This window comes from Amyelois transitella, chromosome 6 (assembly GCF_032362555.1).
Source record: "Amyelois transitella isolate CPQ chromosome 6, ilAmyTran1.1, whole genome shotgun sequence".
Taxonomy (NCBI): Eukaryota; Metazoa; Arthropoda; class Insecta; order Lepidoptera; family Pyralidae; genus Amyelois; species Amyelois transitella.
The window spans coordinates 7,447,303-7,472,232 of NC_083509.1; the positions used below are offsets into that span (position 1 = coordinate 7,447,303).

The 24,930-nt window shown below is 35.9% G+C and overlaps 1 protein-coding gene across 3 annotated transcripts; it reads left to right on the forward strand.

Moving 5' to 3' along the window:
• Positions 1-7,574: 7,574 nt before the first annotated feature.
• On the forward strand, positions 7,575-14,006 carry LOC106131077 (uncharacterized). Of its 3 annotated transcripts, none has more exons than XM_060944831.1 (4): positions 7,575-8,753; positions 11,516-12,120; positions 12,458-12,624; positions 13,681-14,006. In XM_060944831.1, the coding sequence occupies exons 2-4, from the start codon at positions 12,046-12,048 to the stop codon at positions 13,979-13,981; spliced, it is 543 nt and encodes a 180-aa protein (XP_060800814.1). In that variant the 5' UTR covers positions 7,575-8,753; positions 11,516-12,045; the 3' UTR covers positions 13,982-14,006. The 3 variants fall into 3 exon arrangements, with proteins under 3 accessions (XP_060800814.1, XP_060800815.1, XP_013185521.2); XM_060944832.1 differs by lacking the exon at positions 7,575-8,753 and adding an exon at positions 8,771-10,799; XM_013330067.2 differs by lacking the exon at positions 7,575-8,753 and having other exon boundaries at positions 8,771-12,120.
• Positions 14,007-24,930: the final 10,924 nt, after the last annotated feature.

The window sequence follows — 24,930 nt, forward strand, 5'->3', positions numbered from 1 at the left end:
ACGCATGCCCATTGGCCCTTCCATTACATCTATTATAAATAATATAATTATAAAAAAAAATATAAAAATCTGTGAGTAATATTCTCATAATATTTTATACAGTATTTAAGGAATGGAATTAGCCATTAACTTATGAATTGTGTCTTACGAAATTGCGTACTATAACAGCTCTGCAAAAATTATATTTATCACACGTGCCTGATAGCGATAAGATAACCTCGGTACTTGTTCCTTTGTAAATGATTGAGGTACCTACAGAATTTCATTCGTCAAGTTATCCGTATTATATGTTTCCTTACTGGAAATTAGTAATTATGAATTATAATGTAGCATCAGGTAGTTATGTTTACTAAACTTTTGCGCGAACAGTGAATATTCAAATGACATTTGAAAAAAGACAACAAATAATAGACACCATATATAAAATGATAATAGATTTTATAGTTAGGTACCTACGCAATTCACCCTCTTACTAATTACGGCATAACGTGGTGGAACAAAAAGAGATGACCCACTTTGAGGACCGGTCGTGCGAGATCGGGTGCGCGTGCGCACCGTTGCACACATTACGTGTTAGATGATGGGGTTATGCACCTAGCGAGTTGCCAACCTAACGGAATACACTCATGTGAATTTTCTCGCCCTAATAGCGTTTTTGCTTATTTAATTCCAATTTTGTAATGCGAAAGACAGCGCTTGTGCAATACAAGCATAATCATGCCGTTACCTGGTTTCATTCTTTTCATTGTTATCTAAGTATATACATATATTACTGTTAAAAAAAGGAATGTTATAAGTTTATGACGTTAACATGTATACACTAGGTACATAGAATTTTTTACATCAGAAAATTAACGTTGATCTCAGCTTCTGAATTTTCGTTCGTACGCGACAAAGTTGCGGCAAGATATATTCAGTAGTTTCGGAACTTATTTGCTTAAGAAATATCTAAATTTTGGAAAAAATGTCACAGCGATGATAAGCATACAAAAATCCATAATACTCTATTACATTATTATAATGAACAAAGATTTCATTCATAGAATAGTATCTTACAACTTATGTCCCAATCCCAACACATAGGTAGATAGGTACTACACCATGATTATGAAATTCTAGCCTAGCTAGGTAACCCATAGTTCCGACTGAGCATCAGACATCCTGCTGTGTGGATACCGTTTGTTTCTTAACGTACCTTCACTATCTGGATTGCTAAAGACGTTTGTAGACGGAAATCTTAGAAGTAATATCGTTTCGTTAAGTTTTGAAAATGTATTTCCTACTTCCATGCTTATTTATACTGTATACGAGTAACTTAGCTTCAAAAAAATTTCCTGTGAGGTTATATTTTTAAATTTTTACAGGATTCTACGAAAGGACATTAAGTATTTTTTAAGAATGGTAAATCCTTACATCCTTTTTTATAGAATAATGAAAAGCTGTTATTCCTGTTAAGAAATATAACTTCTTTCAGTCTAGCTTTGAGCTAAGTAGGTAAATTCGAATACCCATCTCATAATGATACTTTGACCATTTTGAAAAGTTTCTCACTCTGTAATTTGTCTATCAATATTTTCTTCGTATTGTGTATCTATTGCCTTAAAGATATGTGTATTGCGAGACTGGAGAATTCAAGTTCTATTAATAAAAATTAATTATTTTATGACTTAAACCATATGCAACTATAGTCAAAATACTAAATGGAAAGGCGAAGTAGGACCTGAAGTTCCTACATTGCATAATAGGGCATGATTTATAACGTTGACACAGCAACTGTGAGGTAACCCCCAAGTCGCGGTGACCACTTCAGGCTTCGGCCGGCGTTCTCTATACCGTCGCTGCTAGGATGGCACAGCTACATTACATAGACTATAGAATGGAAATTCACGAACTGATCTTGTGTTTTTACACTTAAAGGACTCTGTGTTCAAAATCATCTGGACAGAGAAGAATAAATTATTCCAATGTTTGCTTTATTGTATGTGAAGAAGTGGAGGTATTAACCTACGTTGAGTTACTTTCTGTACCCTTTATTTTGTGAGGATAGTCTCCGGGCAGCGGAGCAACTTCGAGCTACGTAATCCCACCGCAACACCACTTCCTGAAAGGTGGCGCAAGCGGCGCGCGAATGTCGGCCGAGCATTTCGCGCTACTTTCGTAATTCGTTGCGTGGTGCGACCGGCCGCCTTGCCTGGCCCGCAGGAAGTAAAAGTTCGAAGGTAAGAAAGTAGGTCCCCGCTGTAATTGGCAACACGTCTGCATACTGATGCCTGCTTTATATAGGTTGCCGTGGGCACTGGCACCTGCATCGCGACAACTGTTATTTGGTAGTTGCAATCATAAAAGCTAATTGGTTCCTTGCCAATCGATTTCAATTCCCAATTGTTTGATGTCCCGTTGAATTGTGAAACAAATAATGGAAGGTCATTTGTTTAAATCAATACCTCTACGTACATGGATTATTTAATTCAAATGACACATTTCATAACGCAACAAATAGGGCTTGCATACAACGAGGTGTGTTACGCACGATCTTTGTATGACATAACGCATGTAGCGTGGACAAGGCGCTGCGCCGGCGGCGGCGCAAGCGCCTCTGACCCAATCCACGGCGCTGACGTAACACCACAATAACAAGCGCACCACGAACTAGGCCGAGCTTCCAAGATGCGCCGAAACTAATCGTTTGCGTAACTGCATGTCAGTTGCGACCGGCCGCGATACCTATTTAGATTTGACCAATTATAATTTAAAAAATTGTAAATTAAACATCCGGATAAATCTTCTATACATAATTAGCTTTCTATACATAGATTTAGTTATGTATCTAACTGCTATAAGGATAATGAAAATTATGGTAAAACTGTTGCAATTGCTAGAGGCAGGTAGGAAGTCGGCGGCTCGGCATGATGGTGACGTAGTTTGGTCTGTGTTGCGGTAACGATGTGTTGAGCTGAAGAAATTGGGCGGCATTGCGGGCTGTGGTGGGTGAACGATGCAATTCAGGAAGTCAAGCTGTCTGACGGCTTGCGACAGACTTCGCCGCATAGATACTGCTTGCAAAACCACTTTGCAACAGAAAAAAGTGACGCAGCTGAACTTTCGGATGTGTTTTGATGTAATAGTTCGGATTATAAATGATTGCTGTAAAGTGATAACGTTTGTTTTTAGGTATTGTTAGTCACGCAAACGTTATGAAGTTTATTTCATAGCGAGGTTTCGTAATTTTAAAATGTTCTATAGTAATGTGTTAGATGAAATCATTGTGCTACATACATACCAAGTGACAGTTATCTATAAAATTAATCATTTTAAATTAAATTAATTTAGATTATAGTACTATGTGATACATTCGCCTTCAAAACGCATTAGTTAATTTTATTAAGAAACTTTCTGCTTTGTGTAGTTTTTTTTATGTAAATCCTAAAATTAAAATAGGGAGGCGGTATTGTTTACCTTATGTGTTGTTTACGTTAATTCGACAGATCAAATACAAGTCAACCGAAGTAGTAACAGTGGAAAGAGCCAGGAATGGAAAACAGTGTAGAAATTGCATTTGCATTTTGGTAACAGCGGAAACTGATTGCATTTTGAAATAACGGAGCCACGGTTTGATTAACTGGTATGTAAGAACTTATATACGAGTACTCACATACAGCCAACGGTGCAAAAAGCGCAATAATTAATAGGTATAGGTAAGAATACCTGTTTGGAGAATGTGGACATGAAGATCGAAACATGATTAAAACTTGCTTCTTACCTTTGTTGTAGTTTAAGGTGTCTATATGTGCAATCAAAGGAACTTAACCATTCGTTTGTCAATTGTTGGTTAGTGATGTTAGTTATGGCCTATCAATATGATACAGGTAGATGACACCACTATAGGAACAGTTTTAAATAGTTTTGATTGAACATTAAGTTTCGTTTACTAGGTATTTATGACATGAAGATGGCCACCACGACCTCGCCTTAATATATTGGCATAAAATGAAATCAAACGATACGACTATTCAGGTGAGCGGTTCTTCAAATTACCGTGTTTACTGAACTGAGAAGCCTATTCCATAATAGGGTAGCGAAAAGGAAACTTCGTCGGACTTCAAAGGCGGGCGGAAACCGGAACCACGGCAAGGGGTTAGCGGAGACGGCGCCTGATTCCGCCGGAACGCCGGCGCCAGGAAGGTACAAGATAAATAAACCGACGCCATATTGCCGGACGCCAATCGATAAATCCGTTCGGTTTTGCATGTATGTTACGTACGACTTCCGTATCCTGTTTGCGCCCAGGAGTATCTGTCGGGAACAAACAAGACCGGTCAAAACTAGAACAGGACAACATTCGTAAATATGTGAATTAAAAAATATACTTTTACAATTTTGACGATACAATAGCTTATTTTATACCATACTAGAAGCCGCCCGCGACTTCGTCCGCATGGAACCCTATCAATCCCGCGGGAACTCCGAGATAAAAGTAGCCTACCTATATGTTATTCTGGGTCTTCAGCTATCTACATACTAAATTTCATCGTAGATTTGCGTGAAAGAGTTACAAACGTCCATACTGAACTACTCACAAATTTCGCATTTATAATATTAGTAGGATTTAGTGTCATTCCTTTAGTAACTGGTTACTGCAATTTTTCCCAGTTTTCAGCCAAGATTTTTTACCAAGCGATCATTAAGTCTAACTAACTTTAAAATGATGAGGCAACAATATCAAATTAATACGTAAGTATAAAGTAGAGACTTAGAGAGTAGAAGAAGATAAAGTAACAATCGTCGGTAAGTGTGGATACAAGGAAGGAAACAAGTTGATATTTGGCGTCGCACGAGCGACTGGTTCTGCAAGTGTTATTCCGAAATCGAGATGACTCCGGACTGGACTTTCCGATATCATGAGTATTGTTTAAAGCCCAACATCCACTAAAGCGGAGCGAAGAAAACTTTAATTGATCCTAGCCTATGGTGAATACGGGATGAGATATTTTAAGTGTCCAATTTTTTTATTTTCTTTTAGGATATCGGACTAATTTATTTCCATGATTTGCTTTTACTTTTAAAAGGTGTACCTATTACGTCCGGCACAAAGTACTTTGGTATTAAAAGTATAGTACGTAAGGTAAGCCTTACGTAGGTACTATAGGTACTTTTAATAATATTACATTTTCATTCAGTTATTAAATTTGACACCATTTATGTAATCACAAACATAAGAACTGGGAGAAAATTGCCGTCTCTGCGTTTTATAATAAATATATTTGATCACCATATTTTATAGTTTTCTGCCTCTTCGATGGTCGAAGGACTTATCAGTTTTTGTTTTACTCGTGTGTGGAGGACCAAAACAGCTTTTTACCGATGGACAGTGGCGATGGCGAAGGTCACACGGAACTCCATCTAGCTGGACCGACAACATTTTTTGCCACAAACTGCGAAGGAAGTAATAAAAATCCGTTTCGCTAAAATGGAAATAGTAGGTATGTTCATGACTTAAAAGGTTTTCTTTGTTATTTAAATTTCATATGCCTTCTTCAAATGGCGAACCGCCTAATTAGTTAGACGTTAGCAGAAAGGAAGAGGTTCTTAGTATGTGAAATTGAAATAATAATTGACCAATATCTGTACCTAATTCAAAGTTATGTTGTTGTTAACAGTAGGTATCTATGAGACTTTTTAAACCCAATGCCTACAAACATGATGGTCATGTGTTGAGTTCATAGCAGTTTGCTGAGTTCGGTGGCATAAGACGTTATTGGTACAGATTTAACATAACATATAAGTTAGATATGTATTTACCGTGGAATAACCCAGCTTATGTAGTGTGGTCAGATCATAAACTGTTTAATATGTTATCTTTGTAGTAATATGTAAATACGTATCGTGCCAACGTAGGTAAGTGGTTAAGGTAACCGACTCATAAGCTTACTCGTTTTAAGACGTGGGTTTTAATTCACACTTTTCAGAATTATCCGACTTTCCTATTCTTTCAAAGCAGGCTTTTGCCTAAGAAATGATGCTATAGGTACAAACCCCAAAATAATGCAATTAAGTCTTTGATAAAGTAAAAAAAAAATAAGTACAGACTACGTAGGTACTTAACTACCTACTTATGTATCTGTCTAAAAAGTAATTAAAGGTTTCTAAGCAAACAAGTTAATATACCAATACCTATTTCCACGCTTGAGTATTAAAATTTTGGTTATTTAATTCGATAGTTTTACACTCAATTAGGTTTGCAATACGTACCTTGGTTCTTAGATGTAGGATAAGACTAACGTTTTCTTTGTAGATAACACGTCTCTCTGGCGGCATCTTATATCCATCTACCTTCATTAATATTTAGATGAAGCTGTTATGAATATTTATGCTCGCTGAGAGAATCTTCGCCGCCCGCTCTAGAGGTCAATGTCAGCTGAATAATACGACCATTAAAACAAGACCTCCTATGGCACATTTGACTCCTTTCTCTTTAGCTATTTCCAACATTACAAAGGAAGTTAGAAGGGTCAATGTAAATTGGCAACAGTTATAGACTGCCGGTTCCGCTTGGTGATTGTATTTACACACTTACTACTATATTACCAAGAAGAAAAGTTACCATATAATGTATTAGGTTATATTATATTAGGTAAGTTTCAGTGTTAAGTCTGTAGTGTATGCGCTATTGTTGTGTGGGTAAGAATAATAATTAGTATTGAATATTAAGTTAATGACTAATTCATTGTCAGTAGAATAACTAGGTATCATGAAAACATTTACTCACGTATCTGTAGCGGACACGATGATTCTGGCTCGACCGCCACCAAAGGGAAGATCTGCCAGGCTAGGTGTTATATCTGGGGAACCACGGCTCCAACGATGTTGTGTTGGTTGTATATATGCGATTTAAACTATTCGCTTTTTTTGACTGAGAGCGTCGCGTGATTGGTTGTGACTTGTGGCGTAGAGATGTTGCCACATATCTATTTAAGTATATTATTAAACTAAAAAAAACCGCAATGTAAATAATGCCCACGAGTGGTATTGTTTTGAAAAAATGTATAAATTAAATGTTACAGGAGTTATTTAAGGAGTTAATTTTATAAGTCATAGTTTAAATTAACAAAAACTATGAGATGGCTGTTAAATTTGAAAACTGAAAATAAAATAGTGATGAACGAAAACAAAAACATCTACGTAGGTACCTAATGTAAGTGCTCCACGTTAATTAACTTTTGAACTTCCCTAATGAGTTACTTGGAAGAGAAAGGTGTATCCTTACCTGTATTCTCAGTTAATATTGCCTAAACCAGTTTTGATTTCTAATTAAAGGGATGAGAGTTAATTTATTACTCTCCATTTTTTGTTCCTTTTATATCATCCGGTCAAAAACTTAACCATCGAATCCGACTTATATAACAAACTTTAGAATAAATGTGAAGCACTTTTAAATATCCTCCTCTGATATTATTATTTACGTCCATTGTGAAGATAGCCAAAATTTTTATTTCTCAATTAGGTATAAAAATGTTTATTTTTCGTTGTCGCTTCAAACATACGAGATAAGATATTAAAACATAAAATCAGTAGCACAATAGGCAGTCCAGTCATTAATTAAAGAGTTTTATGATTTTTTAATTTATTACTCCAACAGTGTCAGTCCATGACGAGTCAGTCCATATTGGTTTAAGATTGTGTAATTAGAGGAATTGGTCTGTGTACATGTGCAAGAGTTAGGAAAGTATACCAAACAAGGGGCATGTGCGGCCAGCGTGACACTCCGCCTCGTCCAATTGGCCGAGATTGCGGGCTTCCGTCGACTCTTCCGGCCGATAGCAGCGGCGGAGCTTACGACAGCGGTCAACGTACTTGCTCAATGCACAGCTGAGGAGCTAAACAAGAAATATAGGAGGTCGCAGGCTCAGGATAAAAGTGAGTCTACAGGGATGGCATTGCCACAGGAGACGTAATATAACGTATTGGGTGAGAAATACAGAATTAACGGGACACTATAGAAATTTTGTAGAAAAGTTCGATCGATACTTATACGTTTATAACGACAACACTTCTGATAGTAAGGTTGGGTCTTAAAATCGAATTCATACTTATAAAGAAAGCAGTAAGTATACAAGTAATTAAAATGATAAGTTATAGGTCAGGCTATATCTGTATAGATTACTTACTTAGTGTTACGAGTGTATTTGGACCAGCCACAAGTCTTCCGGATTGTCGAGACTTGCGCTATGATTTTATGTTCAGATTGCTCGTTGGGCAACTACTTTATGGATAGTGAAAGGAATGAGATGAATATATTGAAATGAGGACGGAAACGAAATCCTAAATTTCTTGTTCTGAGTTGCCTATTAATACGGCTATTTTAATAGGTTTTACAAAAAGTTATAAAGATCTAGATCGTGTATATCACCTATATTAAGTCTCAACTCAAAGGGCCATTTCAACAAGGTACTATACATATGACAATGATTAAATGCGAGTTCGCTCTTTCGTTTCTAACTAGATCATTATTTTTTGAAGTATTATCACTACTACTATTCCTTTCTTGGCTAATTAGCCTAACTAGTCCATGGCTCGTTGCAACAAGGGTTACCCTACTTGTAGGAAATAACTGAGAGTGCGGAGGTGCGCTGCGGAGCGGAAGTGCCGACCGTTCCCACGGACACTCATCCGTTACTTCACCTCGCCGACTCGCCTCCGCTCTAGTGATGAAAGAGACCTGAGACTGAGTCTAAATACTCTGGTTTAAACCTCAAGTAAGGGGAAAATTGATTTATGAATTGATTTTATTTTTTTTGTTTGAATTGAAGGTGTGTAAAGGGTCACATGTAATGCCTGCAATCTTCAGATCCTAAAAACCGGATGCATAGGAAATCCTTATCCCGAAAATTCCCTTATATTAAATTGGTAAAACAAAAAAAATAAGGTCGAATTTAGAACCTCCTCCTTTTTTAAATCGGCGTAAAAGGGTAAATATGCGGAATAGTTGTAACGTTTTCGCGGATTAGACGATGGACGAAATAGGTAATTTACGTTTTTTCTAATAATCCTAAGGGGAATTGGGTGGTCTTCAAATCTAGAAACATTTATGAATGGCGGCCTACTATTATTGCCTTAAAGAATATTGAACGACCTGCCTAAGGGTTGGACGAACCAAAAAACCATTAGTTACTTACTTGTATTTGAAAGACTCGAGTCTCTTTAAGCACTACTTCCTACTACCTTTACCCACCTCGAACCCTGAGGCTTAAATGCACGCACTCACTATAGACCACATTCCTTTGTAACTTTACTAAGTGATCCCCACATATGCGTTTGAAAGATTAAACAAATTTTAATGCGGATTATAACATTTAGCGCTAGCAACGTAGGATGGTTAAATCAACATCAAACATAATAAAGCATATCAATGCTTTGTAAGCTGTCAACTATCAAACTGTTTTATTATAAATTGTCCATTCTAAATTAAAAGATTAGGATTATTTGCGATAAAATAGGAACCTATGAAATAGGCAACTTTCGGAATCTCATAGATGTTAATCATTCATCCAAGTCCTAATATAAATGAAATTTTGCATTTGTAGATCGAGTTATTTGAAACACTGAAAACCGTATCAAAATGCATGGAGGCTTAAGCAATATTTCCGGAAAATGCTGATGCAAAAGTATATTCTATATTTCTTGACATAAAAAACAGTTTTCCTTACTTATAAGTAGTTAGGCAGGAAGTCATTCTGAAGAACATTCTTGGGGATTTTACCTTTTAAGTCTGAAACAATACAGAACAGGTAGGAGTGGTGGTCACCCGTGTCACCTCAAGTTGAAATTTCCAACAATAGACAAAATCGTCATCAGTTATGTTTGAGAATTTTAATAAGAAGGGGGAAAACCCGCAAGAAGCGACGGGGAGATACATGTCCTGCTAGCAGTGAATGCAAATACTTACTGGTATTTTTGTACTCTTTGGTAAGCAGGTACTTAAGGGAAAGGTTGTGGGGTAAAGTAGATATTACGTGAAGACTTTTGTTAGCTTCTTAAATGAAAAATTCGTCGATCATTTATAATAATTTAGTAAACCAATGTCGTTTAGGAATAAGGCGCGTAGCACAACTGCCACGTTGGCAAGCTGATCTCATTGTTTAGTCTGCACAGTGCTGACCAAAACTATTTGGACGAATCTTACAACGGCCTATTATTCGCGTGGGTTGGAGTCATATACTCTATTACATAGAGACATACAATGTGCGACTGATCTTTGTTTGTAGTCCAAGTTCAAAGTTATCTCCCTTTAGTCAAATCTGCTGTTTTTACACAACTTCTACCTACATGTCATTTCAAAATTGTGTTCCAGCATGTTTGTACCCCAGTTGAAATAATAACGCTAATATTCTACTATGGATACCTAAATATTAGCTGAGATAGTATACTTAATAGGTATTTGGCATAAATTATACTTATTTTCATTGAATCGGCGCCAAATACTTTTATCTCTTTTATCAGCGACGGTGACTACGCCTATATCATAATATTAATTAGTTAATCAGAGTATGACTTCATAAAAAAATAAGATAAGTAAAATATTTTTATCACAATTATCACGCTTTTAAAAATATCTTTATTAAATGTATGCGATTGATGTTGGGAAAACCACGGCTCATTAGTGTTTGTTAGTTATTATCATTTTTAGCGTTGTTATCGGAACATACTTATCAGGCTGCTGTTATATCCGGATGTCAAAAATGTTTTGCTTAAAACGGAATGTTTTTCGGCAGATGTTTTTGTTTACGTTTAGTTAATAGTAGGTAGGTATTGCAATTTGATACTGTTCATTGGAAATGTACATACTAAGTTTACTTTAATCACCAATCCTAATAGAATTGGTAACAATTAATAAAAATAGTAAACAAATCCCTAAATAAATTGTTATTCTTAAAATGGAAGCCAAATCCAAGCCTCTAAATGTAGCCGAACTTCTGACTTTTAATAATGAAGAGTTATTTGAATTTTGATTTTGTGTATAAAAGGTGTGTAAAAGGGGTGAGTAGGTATAAAAATATATAAAAAAGAATAGGATCACTCCATCTCTTTTCCATTGATGTCTTAAAAGGTGACTTAGGGATAGGGTTTAAAAACTTAGGATTCTTCATTTAGGCGATTGACTATCATCAAGTCACTATTTAAATCTCAATTCAATCATAAAGCCAAACAGCTGAACATAGCCTTTTAATTTTTGAAGACTGTTGGCTCTATCTACCCCGCAAGGGATATAGACGTGAATATGTATGCATGATGTATGAAAGGTGGACTTTTTTTAGATGAACATTTAATGCGAAGAAGGGTCAATAGCACAAAATACCTATTGATCATCCCTTAGTCCAAATTAAATTGAAATCAACCTAATCAAATGCATCCTTATACCACCTCAGTATATACCAAAAGGATACGTAGCCGCATGCACACTAGGCACGAACGATTTACAATAAATAATCATTTGAAGACTTACTTAATTTGGTTCCAGTCACGATGTCTCGAAACTAATCCGTGTAGCGTGTCCAGTTCGTGATGGCGACCGGATCTGCGGGCGGCGGCGCGGGCGCCGGAAGCAAGACTTCCGCTCCCTCGGGACGTCACGCATCGCGGGCCCAGTGTCTTACTGCTTTCACGATACTATTGCAATACTTTTCTTTATACATCTCCAATAAGCACACAATTCACCTGAAGTGCGTCTATTAACATGATTCCGACCCCTATTGGCCGCGCTTTGTTCGCTAAATTTCTTAAATTGTGAAACAATATGTCAACAAATACGCAGCATATATTAAAGTATCGATTGCAAAAAGAAAGAATAAAGTCTCGTAAGATGTCATCCTAACTGACATAAACTGCTTGAATGATGCCATGGCGTAAGATGTTGTCATCTGATCAATAAAATGTTCATTCCAATCGTATGCAGTTTTGAGCACAATATTTTTATAAAACCAACTTAAATTAAGCACCTTACTGCTTATTAAGTATTTGATTTTCCATAAATCTTCAAATGAATCAAGAATGGAATCTGAACCCGAAAATATCTTACCACCTTTGCTAGTAAATAATCCACGGGAAAGAATCGAAGCTCAACAGGTAAACGTTTACGATAAAGAGTAGAATCCAATATAAATTGGTTCCCCTATAAGGTTGCGGAGGTCAGACAGGAGTCGCTTAGGTAGGATAGGGTAAATATCTTACCAAGGATCATGATAAAAGTGAACCCCGGATTCCGAAAGCATAATGTAACCGGTACTGACTAAGATAAGAAAAAGAACACTTATGTGTTAATATTAGAATTTAAAAAGTCTTTTTAAGACTGTTAGGTCTATCAATCTCTCAAGGGGTATATATACCTATATATGGTCACGTCTATATATTTATATAGATATTATATATATGTATGTATTTATAATTATTATTTTTTCAACAGATTTCGCTGACTAAAATACTGCCCAAGTCCCCGAGAAAGCGAAAATCAATTCACAAAATAATTGAGGCGGTGCCAGAACCTAAACCGCGGTTTCCTTTGGAATTGTCTTGTTTTCCTCATCAGATGTGTTTCAAACTGGATCAAGAAACTGTTACGCAGAAATTGAGGTATTTTATACACTCAAGTACTGATTTGTATCTTATCGTAAGAAGCGCAACGAGGTTCTGGAGAGAAGACTGCAGAAATTTTTAAAATCTCGTGACAATTATAACAAAAAAGGTACCTTACTTACCTACCTGAAACTACAGATTTCAGAAGGAAGACATTTACCTCACTTGAAAGTCTCCTACTCGTAATACGCCCGCGTAAAACGAAAAATTCTTTAATTCCCTTTCCCTTTTCAGAAAACCCTCTTATACGAGTAGTGTTCTCTTTAGCTCCCAATGAACATACATACATGCTAAATTTCAATCTATGCCCAGTAGTTATTTCAGTAATGCAGACACAAAATCTCTCTTAGTGCACCCCTAGAACTCATAAGGACCCATATGCCAAAACTCAAATCACTTGACCCAACGCTGATATGTCAGTTAATCAGTCAGTGGCTTTTATTATTATTGTATTTAGATTTGATTTTTATCAGTTCTTTATCAATTTCCGAGTTTGTTTAATAAGATTTCCTACTTTATAGAGTTAACTTAGATATTTATACATTTATATTTATACAGAGAAATCTGCTTCTTTAATGTTGTAGTCTGTAATTATGAGCATTGTTTGTCCCTTTTTGGAAATTAGTTTATTTTAAAAGTAGGGTTTTTATTTTATAGTTAATTAATCCTACTGGCTTTATCTATTCTAGAACAGTGCTATTAAATACTGTGTTATAATTCCTGATATTATAAAAATTAAGTTGATGGCCTATTTTTTATTTTTTTTCACGATGTCGTAATTAGAAACTGCTGCTGTGTTGTTATAATCATACATGTATTTCAATGAATTTGACCATGTCAGCAACTGGTATCGGTGTCAACTACTTATATTTGGAGAAAACAAACTATACCTAATAGTATAAAGTTTTTTATTTATTTGTTTCCTATTTTTATTAGGACGACGCAGGAATTTGAATAAACTATGACCTAAATAGGTAGTACTTAAAGAAGCCAATATATCCTAACAGCTTGTAATACAATGGATCAAAAATATGTTAGCATTATTACTTACAGATTGTGGAACATATGCAAGCATACAATCTACGTCCTCAATTGCGGGATGTGGGACGATACAGCCAGGCTTGGCGCCAGCTGGTTCTGCTCCCCTCACACCAGGATCCTCGTTCCTCCAGGCTTCATAGCCAAGATCACGATCACAGCTACGCCCAGAGGCTGCGCTCCGATACCCTGTGCCACCTCGGCGGTACAAGTTGCCCTAGCAAACAAAAGAGACCTAGTCGTGGGATATATCGTCGTACCAGTCTGTGTTAAATTCTTAAGCTACAGACCTCCAAGTTTTGGTGAAGGTGGATAATAAAGTTCTTATGAAAATAAATTAATGAATCGTATTATTAAAAGCTATGTTACTTCCAATAATGTTTTGTTTTAAAATAGGGTTAGTTTAGCCCCAAATCATTAAATGTCGATCAAACTAATCGAATTACCAAAACGGCATCGTGGTTGTATGGTGCGTGCTCGCATATGTATAATATTAGGCTCCATAATCTCGTCGCTGAGTCACAGCCTTTGTCCTCGAACGTTAGTAGAGCTGATGCAACACATGATAAATCTACTTAAAGTGGAACAAATTCGTCCCATGTCGTTTATTATTTTTGGAATTCAAAACTAGTTCCAAAGCATGTAAAATAAAACACATTTCTTTATTACGCTTTACGGTAGATGAAGTCCAAAGATTAAGTTGTTTATAATCATTAGAACGTTGATGACATCATCACTGAACTTTTCAAGAAAGATTTTTATTGGTGTAGTGCCGGATATAAACGCGTTTCAAACAAGCCTGATACGCTGATTGTCGCCGTTATAAACGTCCAAATAGTAAGAGCTGTAATGACGCGAGAAATAGATTTTACGAGTGCGTGTGCCACGATATTTACGTATGTTTACACTTTAGACGATTTTATAGGCTCAACGACACCGGCCCTTAGTACAATCTCAACATAAGGGCCACTCCGACATCCCTTAGAATTATGAGAGCATATGACCGCATTTTTATTTTTATTACTTTCTACATTGAGTGTTGTGAAACCTGCCAGAATTAAAAAAAATATCATTTGTTTTCAGATAAAGTAGTTCGCATTTTAATTTTATGGCCTCTTAATAGTTGGGAGTTGAAAGTTTCCTCCGATTTTATTATCCATTTGTTAGAAAGAAGCTTAGTAAAACTTTTCTCAGATTCCTTTAACTATTGAACTGAAACAAGTTGATAAGTTCTTGAAAACTCTTCTTTTAAAGTAAAATTCTAATTAGTTTTGATGCAACTTTAAAATTAAGTTTAAGTTTAACAAACATGGAAAATTTGGCATTTACTATTTGTCCCGTATATATTTTATTTATTAACTAAATATCTGCCTAAATAGAATCGTTAATATCATTATGCGTTATAATGATGATATCTACTATCTAACTTAATGTGCAATGTGTGCCATTTACCTACTTGTACATTTCGTTAAATGCAACAAGTTTTAGGCACAAATTGTAACTTGGTAATTAAGTCCATCAGCCGTGATGTAATAAAGAATTGGGCTGGAATTGGCGACGGTCGCGCCGGGGCAATCAGTCCAACGGCTTCCGGGTGCTGATTGAAGTAGATTGATATTGATTCTCTCATTGTTATTGCGGCCACTCCCCTGCTCGCCGCTTGTATGGCCGCATTGCCCGCCTCTCTTGATGAAACAATCTTTAAGAACATGAAATTGAAATGTTTTTCTATTAGGTTAGGTGCTACGTACATGTAGGTTTAAACCTTACGGGTTACAAAGAGCTGAGTCTTGAAAAGACTCAAAGGCCATGTTCGTTGAAGAGATTTCGATTATAACAAGTTGACTGGTGGTTGCTTTAGTCCGTCGCCTAAAAAAAGAATCCCAGGTTTATTTTATATGTATATATCTCTCTTAAATTAAGACAAAGTTATGAGTCATCCAACCAAATATTAGAATGAGACATGAAGTGAGTAGTAAAAAGTAGATAGTTTCTTTTAAATTAACGGAATCTAAAGGATAATAACGAAACTGAAAACGTTTCATACGTTTTGACACATTTTATGTTTTAATACCTTTATTGTAAAAAAAATAAACAGGAACCTAAGGTTCAAAGAAGTTTTGTGTTAAATAAAGATTTCTTCCTTTCTTTATTAATGACATTAAACGTCTTAACAATTTAATTTCACCGTAGCTTCTGATGTTCTATTCGGAACACAAATTATCGACTTGGTTTGATCCCACGCCCAAAATAAAATATCATATTTCCTGTCAGACGAGCAAGCTTCAGCATTCGAGTGTCTTTTTTTCTTTTTTTTTTTCAGAGCATTGGGTTTTTTAAGGAACTGCGCCGCACATGTTTGTTCAACATGAGCGTCTTCTTTACAAGTCTGATTTTTTTGGCGTCTGGTTGCACTAAACGCGGTGTAAATTGACTTGTCGATGATAAAATTGCAGCTGTGTTTAGCTTGAATTACAATTTTTATCAAAATGTTTTCAATATCAGCGGTGGCCCCAGAATTCATTTGAAGTAGGTTTTTTTATACGCCCTTTTCACATTTTGGCAACGTGTGTAGTAGGTTTATCTATGGTTAGTTAAATATTTTCATACATAAATTAACCTTGTTGCAAATGTTTTGATTCCTCTTTTCCTCTAGGGAAGAAAAAGGGATTCAAGAACCAAATCCTTGTAAGTAAGTATTATATCTGCCTACTTACGTCCGATCGCCGCGACCCTCTCAATGGGAAACTTACCAGTCTTGGATTGTGAGTTTTAACAACAAAATTAATTTTGGCAACGCCATCTTGTGCGAGGAAAAATCCATTATAGTTTTCTCGCCAACAGTTTGCTGGTTGGCCAACCTGCACGTGTATTGCAGGAGTTGCGCCGCTTCTCACGAGCGATTCCGTAGGCTTGCATAACCTCTGCAATTCTGCACGTAATACAGCGTAACACCGCATTATGCATGTAGGCCGCACGCGGCAGCCGCAAGACGAGTTCTTCTGCGTGAGCGCTACTGGTAAAACACGCCGTTGAAAAAGGGCGTGATGTTGTAATCTAGTCTACCGCGATGACGGATTTCCTCAATGGCAGTAGACATGAAAAACCAAAGTAACGTCAAAAACTGCATGGTAGGTCACATCCTGATTTATTATTGTCATGTTGCTGTCATAGCATGCATTTGTTATCATCGTCATTCACAAGAAGAACTCTGCAGGACAACTCAACCAAAGATGGTTTGCATCTTATTGCGACCTTGATACGTGTAGGTATGACCATCGCAATAAGAACTGACATCCATTTAACTACCAAGTAATGCTTATATCACAGTTATCAAGATTCCATGACACATGTCTACTTTTTACCTATATGGTTTTTCGACATCTGCAAAATTTAAGTCGTCCCAAAATGATTGTTGATGGCAATCTTAAGCTGTCTTAGATATCTGTGTATTGGAGCACATGCCCATTGTGACCATAAAGATGAGACGGGCACGAGACAATCCTATTGTCTCCGCGCGCCGAATATCGCTTCATCAACAAAATATCGAATTCCGCAACGGGATTGATCCGCACCCATTCCACGGAAGCGGCAGGCGCCATCTGCCGATCAAGTATCAAATATCAGACTGATAAAGGGAATCTTTAATATGAAAAAGATTGGCGAAATCTGAGCGATGCTTAAAGCGTTTCATGCTAAATCGACTGCAGACAGTGAGGTCTTGTAACTTACACGGGTTGCAGTTGAATGCTCACATTATTTTTTTTTTCTTTTCCAGCGATGCCAGATAATGAATTTATCGCAAAAGCTCGTCATATATTGTTTAAATTACATAATATCTACATCTAATTGCAATTTTATACCTAAGCAGGATTATGTTTATTACTAGAAAGTTACAATGTAGATGACAATTAGCGGCTGCTTTATATGAATTATTTCATATTACCATAAATTAATCGTAAACTAATTACGTTACAGGTTTCGAGTTAGTTCGTCGCCGTGTTATTAAAGTATAATGCTAACTACTTACTTTTGATTGATTTGGGTTATTCCGCTAAGCCTTAGACAAAACAACGGAAGAGAAAAAAATGCTAGTTAAAATATCATAATTGTACTTATTAAACTATTTTGCATTCTAAAAGCTAAGCTCTATCAAATTAAGCTAAGATCAAATTATCTTCTTCTAACAATTTTTTTTCAAATCAATTATAAGTGTTCGCGCTTTCGTCACCCATGTTGGGGATGACCAAAAAAGTTGGGTTTCAGAATATTTTAACTTTAACCTAATTCCTTCTTAAGTTATTCTACAAATAGGACCAAATTCAGCATAACCATAAGCACTCCCATTAAATAAATCAAATGCTTCATCACACGAAATGATCGTTCAAAATGGTTGAATACACCGCACACAATCTGGAGAACGTTAGGCAGATCACGTTACATTGAAGAGCTACCACTGATGTCAGTTGCCACTCTGATACGCGGATTATACTATTGTTTCACTCTGTCTTTTTGAAGAGAAATGATTATTTTTTGTCAAAAGCGGCAAAATTATTTTTGTTTGTGTATAGCCAAGTACAAAATACTATTAAGATGTTATTGAATGTGTGCTTGAGTGAGTTCTTGCTAAATTTGCGTATGAACCCAAAAAGATGTTTTAAGTATTTTAGAGCTGAACATCTATATCTTTCGGGTAAAGTTGTGATTTAATATACCTTAAATGGGAACAACAGCTCGGTACAAATAAAATAAGAAAGAATAGCCCAGACAGTTGACTTAAAATGTGAAATCTCTTACTACACACGGTTTTTTTTTTATATAACTATACGTTAGTTATCGATTCTTATTAAATAAAACTATGTTTATGGTAGGAGTATAAGATTTCTATTTTATTTATTCTATTTTTATTATTTCGATTTCTATAATATACTTACCTATAAAGCCCATAGATTGCATTTTATAGGTAAGTAAAAGATATATAAGATATATAGTGTAACGACATCAAATGTTGGGCCCGGAAGTCCCGCGCCCGGATACGAAGCGAAGAGGGCGGGGCGGGCGGAGGAGCATCCGGTGACGTCCTCTCACTTCCGGCTTTTAGCTTCCGGTTCGCTATCAGTAGGATTTTCCCGTTGTGCGTTAGAATTAGATAAGTTTAAAAAATGTAATGAATGGTTAGTGAAAAAAAAATAGACACGTTATTATTAGTAACAGATGTATTTATTTCTCCACGATTACCTATAGTACCTACTTCCCAGACGTAGATAGATTCTTAAATAAATATGTACTTAGATGTATACATACTTATATTTGCAAAAATTAAAATCGAATATAAGTAATCTTTGAATTATATACAAATGAAATGAAATTATCTGATCGATAGTAAAACTACTGTGATTTCTGCTCTTAGTTACAATACAAAATATAATTTTATTTCACGTCGATAAGATTGTTGATTGATATTTATACAAACTTGTTTGTACTCATTCCAACTTGATTCAGTCAGCTTGCTTAACTAGTGTTAAATTTTAATACATAAAAAAATGTTTTGGCGGAAGTCTGCGAATTGTTTTCTGTAAAGTTTTATAATTCAATGAGATAAGAAAATTACGTCACAAACTTTCAAATTTATCCTTGTCGGAAACAAATAATTATATAAATGGTTACTAATTTAAATGCTATATACTATTTGAAGAATTAAAGTAAAATAACAAAAATATTCGTGTTTTTTTTCGAACTACTTACTGTATTCTTAACTCGTTAATGTTCCTCTAAATATAAAAACCGCGGGAGAGATGTTATTATTTAAGTACTTACTAAAAAAACCCAAAATGGGATACTCAGAAATATTAACGTCGTTAAACTGTGGAAAATTCTTATTTAAATTAATTTAACTCTTCATTATTTGATATACTAAGTTGAAATGAGCAAAGTAGACTAGTCCGCTACAAGAAGTAAGTAGGTAGAGCTATAACTATAAGTAGTAGTCTTTTCCCTGAAGAAAAATAGTTTTTTTAATACGTGTGTACCTTGACGTGAGTTGATTTTTGTTAAGAACAGGCAGAAATTTTGGTTTAGGTAATAATACAATTTTTCAAATGACACATTTCACTCTGAAAATCTACTTTCGTTGGAAAATTTAGAACAAGTGTAACTTAACCAACAGACTCCATAGAAACAGACCATACGAAATAAATAAAACGAACAAAGCATCTTTCAAGAGCGTTCATCGTCGGGTTCAAGGAATATTGGATTGACAACAACACAATGCATACGCATACTCGGACATGTAGGGTGTCCACACGTGCGCTTGCTATCGGGACAAGCAAGTGCACTGACATGTAGTGATGCATCAATAGTCGACAGAATAGATTCACGCTTAATCATCGATTGAAGATTAAATGTAATTCGTTCGCTTAGATAGCGTAGGATCTTATGATTTTGGTAGAAAATGTTATAAATATATTACATTACATTACATCTTTGCAACTGCCTTAATCTAGAATTTGATTTAATGATAGAACTATCAGTTATTTTTAAACGTTTAAGTAACATCGATTGTTTTAGAATATCTATAGGTTTCTATTTTGCGCATATTTATATTGCATTTAATAATTAATAATATCCTTGATAGTTTTTAATTTCGTGCCACAATAGCAGATATTATCTCGAACTCTCGACTCCAAGATATCGATAGTATCATATCGATAGTTGGGCAACACTACTGAGATACGACGGTTCGGTTCTCGGAATCGGGTTAATTCCGTGTGTGACGTCACCAGAGACGCTTCCTCGTTGCCATCGTCCCAGCGTTGTGAACATCCGTAATACGATTTATTATCCTAATTATTACTTGCGTCTTGATCGTGAAGATGCTGGAGTTCCCTTTAGGATTATGCACTGTGTAGATATCTACTAATTTAACTTATTTTTGATGTAACCAATTCAGTATCTTTCTCTCAACTTCGCGTGTATTCAGAGTGCAACTGATTCTTAACCAGTTAATTAAATTCATGAGGAAGACCAAGAATTATTATTTTTTGATTAAATAAAGCAAAAAGTAAACTTTATAACATATCAAAAAATAAAAATAAATAACTGAGAAAGAGATGAATGCAAGAAGCCCCACTAACTCCACCGACAAGAGTTAACTCTTAAATTGAAGAAGAAGAAGACAACAAGAACAAGTTAAGGCTGTAAGCAATTCATCGCGCTGTTTATACTATAAAACCGAGGTCTGCTTTACTAAGTCAAGTAATCAAACCTACATATACTTACATAACCAAATTCTACAGCATAAAGTACTTACAACACCACGCTTTAAAATCTCAAAACGTACAAAAAGACAAAAAGTTGCAAGCTACGGATCTCTAAAAACAATCAGTTCATAAAGGAGCATGTGTTGTTAAGGAATATGTCTATCAAAACTACATGTTGACAAACTTAGTAAAATCATTTGGAGGCAAATGATCTCCTAAAATATGCGGCAATTTATCATCTCGTCTTGGTCACACGTTGCTTCCATTATGCGTCGGTCGACACTAAAATGGGGTAGCACACATTAACCGAAAGATTTTTTGTGAACTGATGGTATGTTTAGAGTAATTATATAATCAATTGGGTATTATTCTAAAACGGTTTTGCAGATAAAAGTATATTTTTACTGCCCTACTTAGTAACCTATTAAGTTATAGCCTATATTAATCTAAAAACAATCTTATACTCCATGAAGGTGTAGTGTTATGATAGAAACATAGTTTTGTCTGAAATTCCATAGATAGTTTTGGATGATAACTAAAAAGATAGTTTCCGCAATTCAAATTAATTGAATATATGTACATTAATTCATCAAAAACATTGATCATAAAGGTACTTACCAATACCCACACAGTTTTAAAACAGTCTGATAATTTTAAAGTAATAAATAATGAAAATAGGCAAAAAAATTGTCTAATGCTAAAGCACGGAAAATTTTAAAAAAAAGCTGCTACGTAGTATGATTGGAACCACATGACAGGTTCTGAACGACAAAATAAATTAAAAAACAATCACCAGATCATTTGAGTAAACAGAAAAACTTTTAAGCCTCGCTGCAGCCGAGACATTTGCTCCCGAAAACAAAACAACGAGTCCTTTAGGAATAGACGACTGTGTTATTGGTTTCGAGTGTCGATATAAGGAATATTAGAAAGGAACGCGAACGTAAACCGTTGAGTTTTTGTTATGATGGAGATGCTCAGCGTGGGAAAGCTTACAGAGGTCAGGTGGCAGCACATGTGGTGCACTGCCGTTTAGGGTGTTTAAAAATAAGGCCGGGACTCCACCAAAGCAGAGATGTGTGCGGTGTGCTGTGTGCTGTGCGAGAAGAGATGTTTTTCAGCTCGCGGGACTCCACCAAAGCGGAGATGTGTGCGGTGTGCTGTGTGCTGTGCGAGAAGAGATGTTTTTCAGTTCGGGTGCGGGGCGTTGAGTGCTCAGTACGCACATCTCTCGTCTCCACTGCGCGACGTCCGCGCACAGCTCACATCTCCGCTTCCATCGCGACATACAAATATTACACATCTCCGCACAGCGATCTCCACTGAAGCTGAGCGGAGAGGAGACGTGTCAATAACTTAATTCTATTGGTTGTTTAAAAAACATCTCCTCTCCGCTCGTCTCGTCTCCGCTTTGGTGGAGTCCCGGCCTAATAACAAAATACATGCCTCGTCAAGGCGGCGGCGCGGGGCTGCGCTGGCGCAGATTCCCGACGGCTTCGCGGGGGAGTACGCGATGCACATACACCTCGTTCACGCCGGTGGTCCATAAACAATAACAGAGATTTATTTATCTTAGTTATGAATGTTTATGGTTGAGCACTGCATCTTGTAAGTTACGTTAATTAAATAACCGCCGTATAAGCGTACATTATCATCAACTTTGCTGTTAAGAGTTTATCGGTTATGCGGTTCTCTTTTATTGCAATTCGTTTTTTTTTAATACCCTGCATATATTGAGCGAGTTTGAAAACGTAAATAAACAGTTTAATCATAAGAGTGAGCTGGGTACTTTATGTTACCTATTGATATCGTAGTATTTTATAGAGGCATTAAGTGAGTTCTTAAGTATTATCGAGTAGATTTTCAAAGACGTTACGGTTTTTCATTAGTTCAACGTTCATCATTCAGTAAAACGGAATGATCTCAACACATTAATACAACAACAAACTACACAACATAAATATAATTCTCAACTTTACACATAATGTATGTAGTTTTTACAAACTCAAACGCACAGTCTCTTCAGAATTTGTTCCGTTTAACTTAAATTCTTTCTACATGATCTCCTGGGAAGAATGTCTCTTTGTAGAAAAACTAAATCTGTGCCGAGCTCCGCCCAATATTGGCTTCTGTACGTTACATGAGCCCGTGGGATTGCTGTGATAATGGCGGGTATTGGCGACGTGGGTGTCCGTTGGGCACGCATTATGCACAATGCACCACTTTTTATGCCAGCACGCATCTAGCTCACCGAAGCACATAAACTCTTTGTCAGTAAACAAAATACCTCGCGCAAACACGCCCAATGATTTCAGATGTATCGCGTGCTATCCAAGTTCCTTGCATTATTGCTATTGAGGCAGAGATAAGCTGTGTGACCAATTGTGTCCACAACATATGATGCAGAGTCCATTTGTGTTTTTCTATGGCCGATAGCTAACAATAAAAGTGTTTCTAAGCAAATGTTTATTAAATTACATGTTCCTTGAAGTGCTATCACAGTGGACCAAAACGCTTATTACAAACATGATTGTGATTTTTCAATAGTGCGTTCTTCAAATTTTTTTCTTTTGCCGCAACTATATCTTAGAAAATAACAACTAAGTATATCTTCAATTCAAAAAACTGACTGAGACTTCTATATAATAGATGTGCTCTTCTCTGCAGAGACATATCACACAAGACACATCATAAAAGACAAGCTATAAAAAATAAAAGTTACTTAATTATTAAACAAACAAATGTGAACGTGTAAATAACAAATGGCAGAGCGCAGTATGATGTCACGAATTAGCAAGTTGGGCCGTATGGAATGGACAGTGAGGTATGACACGGAAGTGCGGGGCGAACAAAGTTCAGCCCAGTGTTCTGACGCCCACTCGCGTCAGTCCAAGCCACATGCCGACACTTCCTACTGCATTTAATTCCGTAATAAAAAATGTATTACGAAACACCATTAATCGTTCATGTATTATTTAAATTATGGAAGCAATTTATAATATAGAATGGGTCAGGGCTTTAGCAAATCATTTATTGGACTTCAATCCAGTTAGAGAAAAACTGTAGGTATCCCATTAGCTGAAATAAAGGGGAACACGAGCTCATACTCATAGGATTAAATTTTAATTCAAAAGAAATGGTTAATTTTCGTCATTCAGTGACAATATGTTAAAGTTTAGAAGTACTTATTAAACAAACTTTTTCATGGCTGTTTTTATTATTAGATGCATCTTTCCTCAGGTCAAGATCAACACTTCAATGTCATTGTCAAAGTTAACGAGTAGTTTGACCTTCCGATATATCGATATCTGTTTACATATATGATAATTAACATTACTAAATTATGCCGATAATATACCTGAGACCATTTTTTGTCGATTGCATGCGTATCTTTAGTTAAAAACTTCACCTAGGTGAAGTTGTGACATCGTGATAGCCTAGATATAGATAGATATCTAGGATAAGCTAAATTCACGAGTTTGGCATAACTTAACAAATTGTTGTTGTATTAAAAGACGATCAATGCGACTGAATTGTTAATTCTTTGTTAAATTTGGTTTATACTTATGTAGTACCTATTGTCTTTTGTTAATTTACCTAAATCGTTGAATTATTTAGAAGATATTGAACGAAGCCTAGCTCAGCGGAACTAGATTTGCTATCAATTTCCAAACCAAAACTTTTTACAGTACCTAATAAATGATGAGCAGCTGAAACAATTCTGCCTTACAGAAAATTCGTACCTAGTTAAATTTACAGACATAAGATGTTTACAATGTGAAAGGAATATAAAATTATCAAGCTTATACCAAATTATCTCTTTAAAATTATAATCACATAAGTATTCGCATATCAGTGACATGCAAAGTTATCACTACGATAAAAAGGCAATCACATGATAACGGGAGATTAGTTGCCTACTAATTAGTCCGGAATTCCGGAACGCTAATTCTTAAGACGGTTTTTCCTTGAGTTTGCAAACATAAAAATTTCTATCATCTTTATG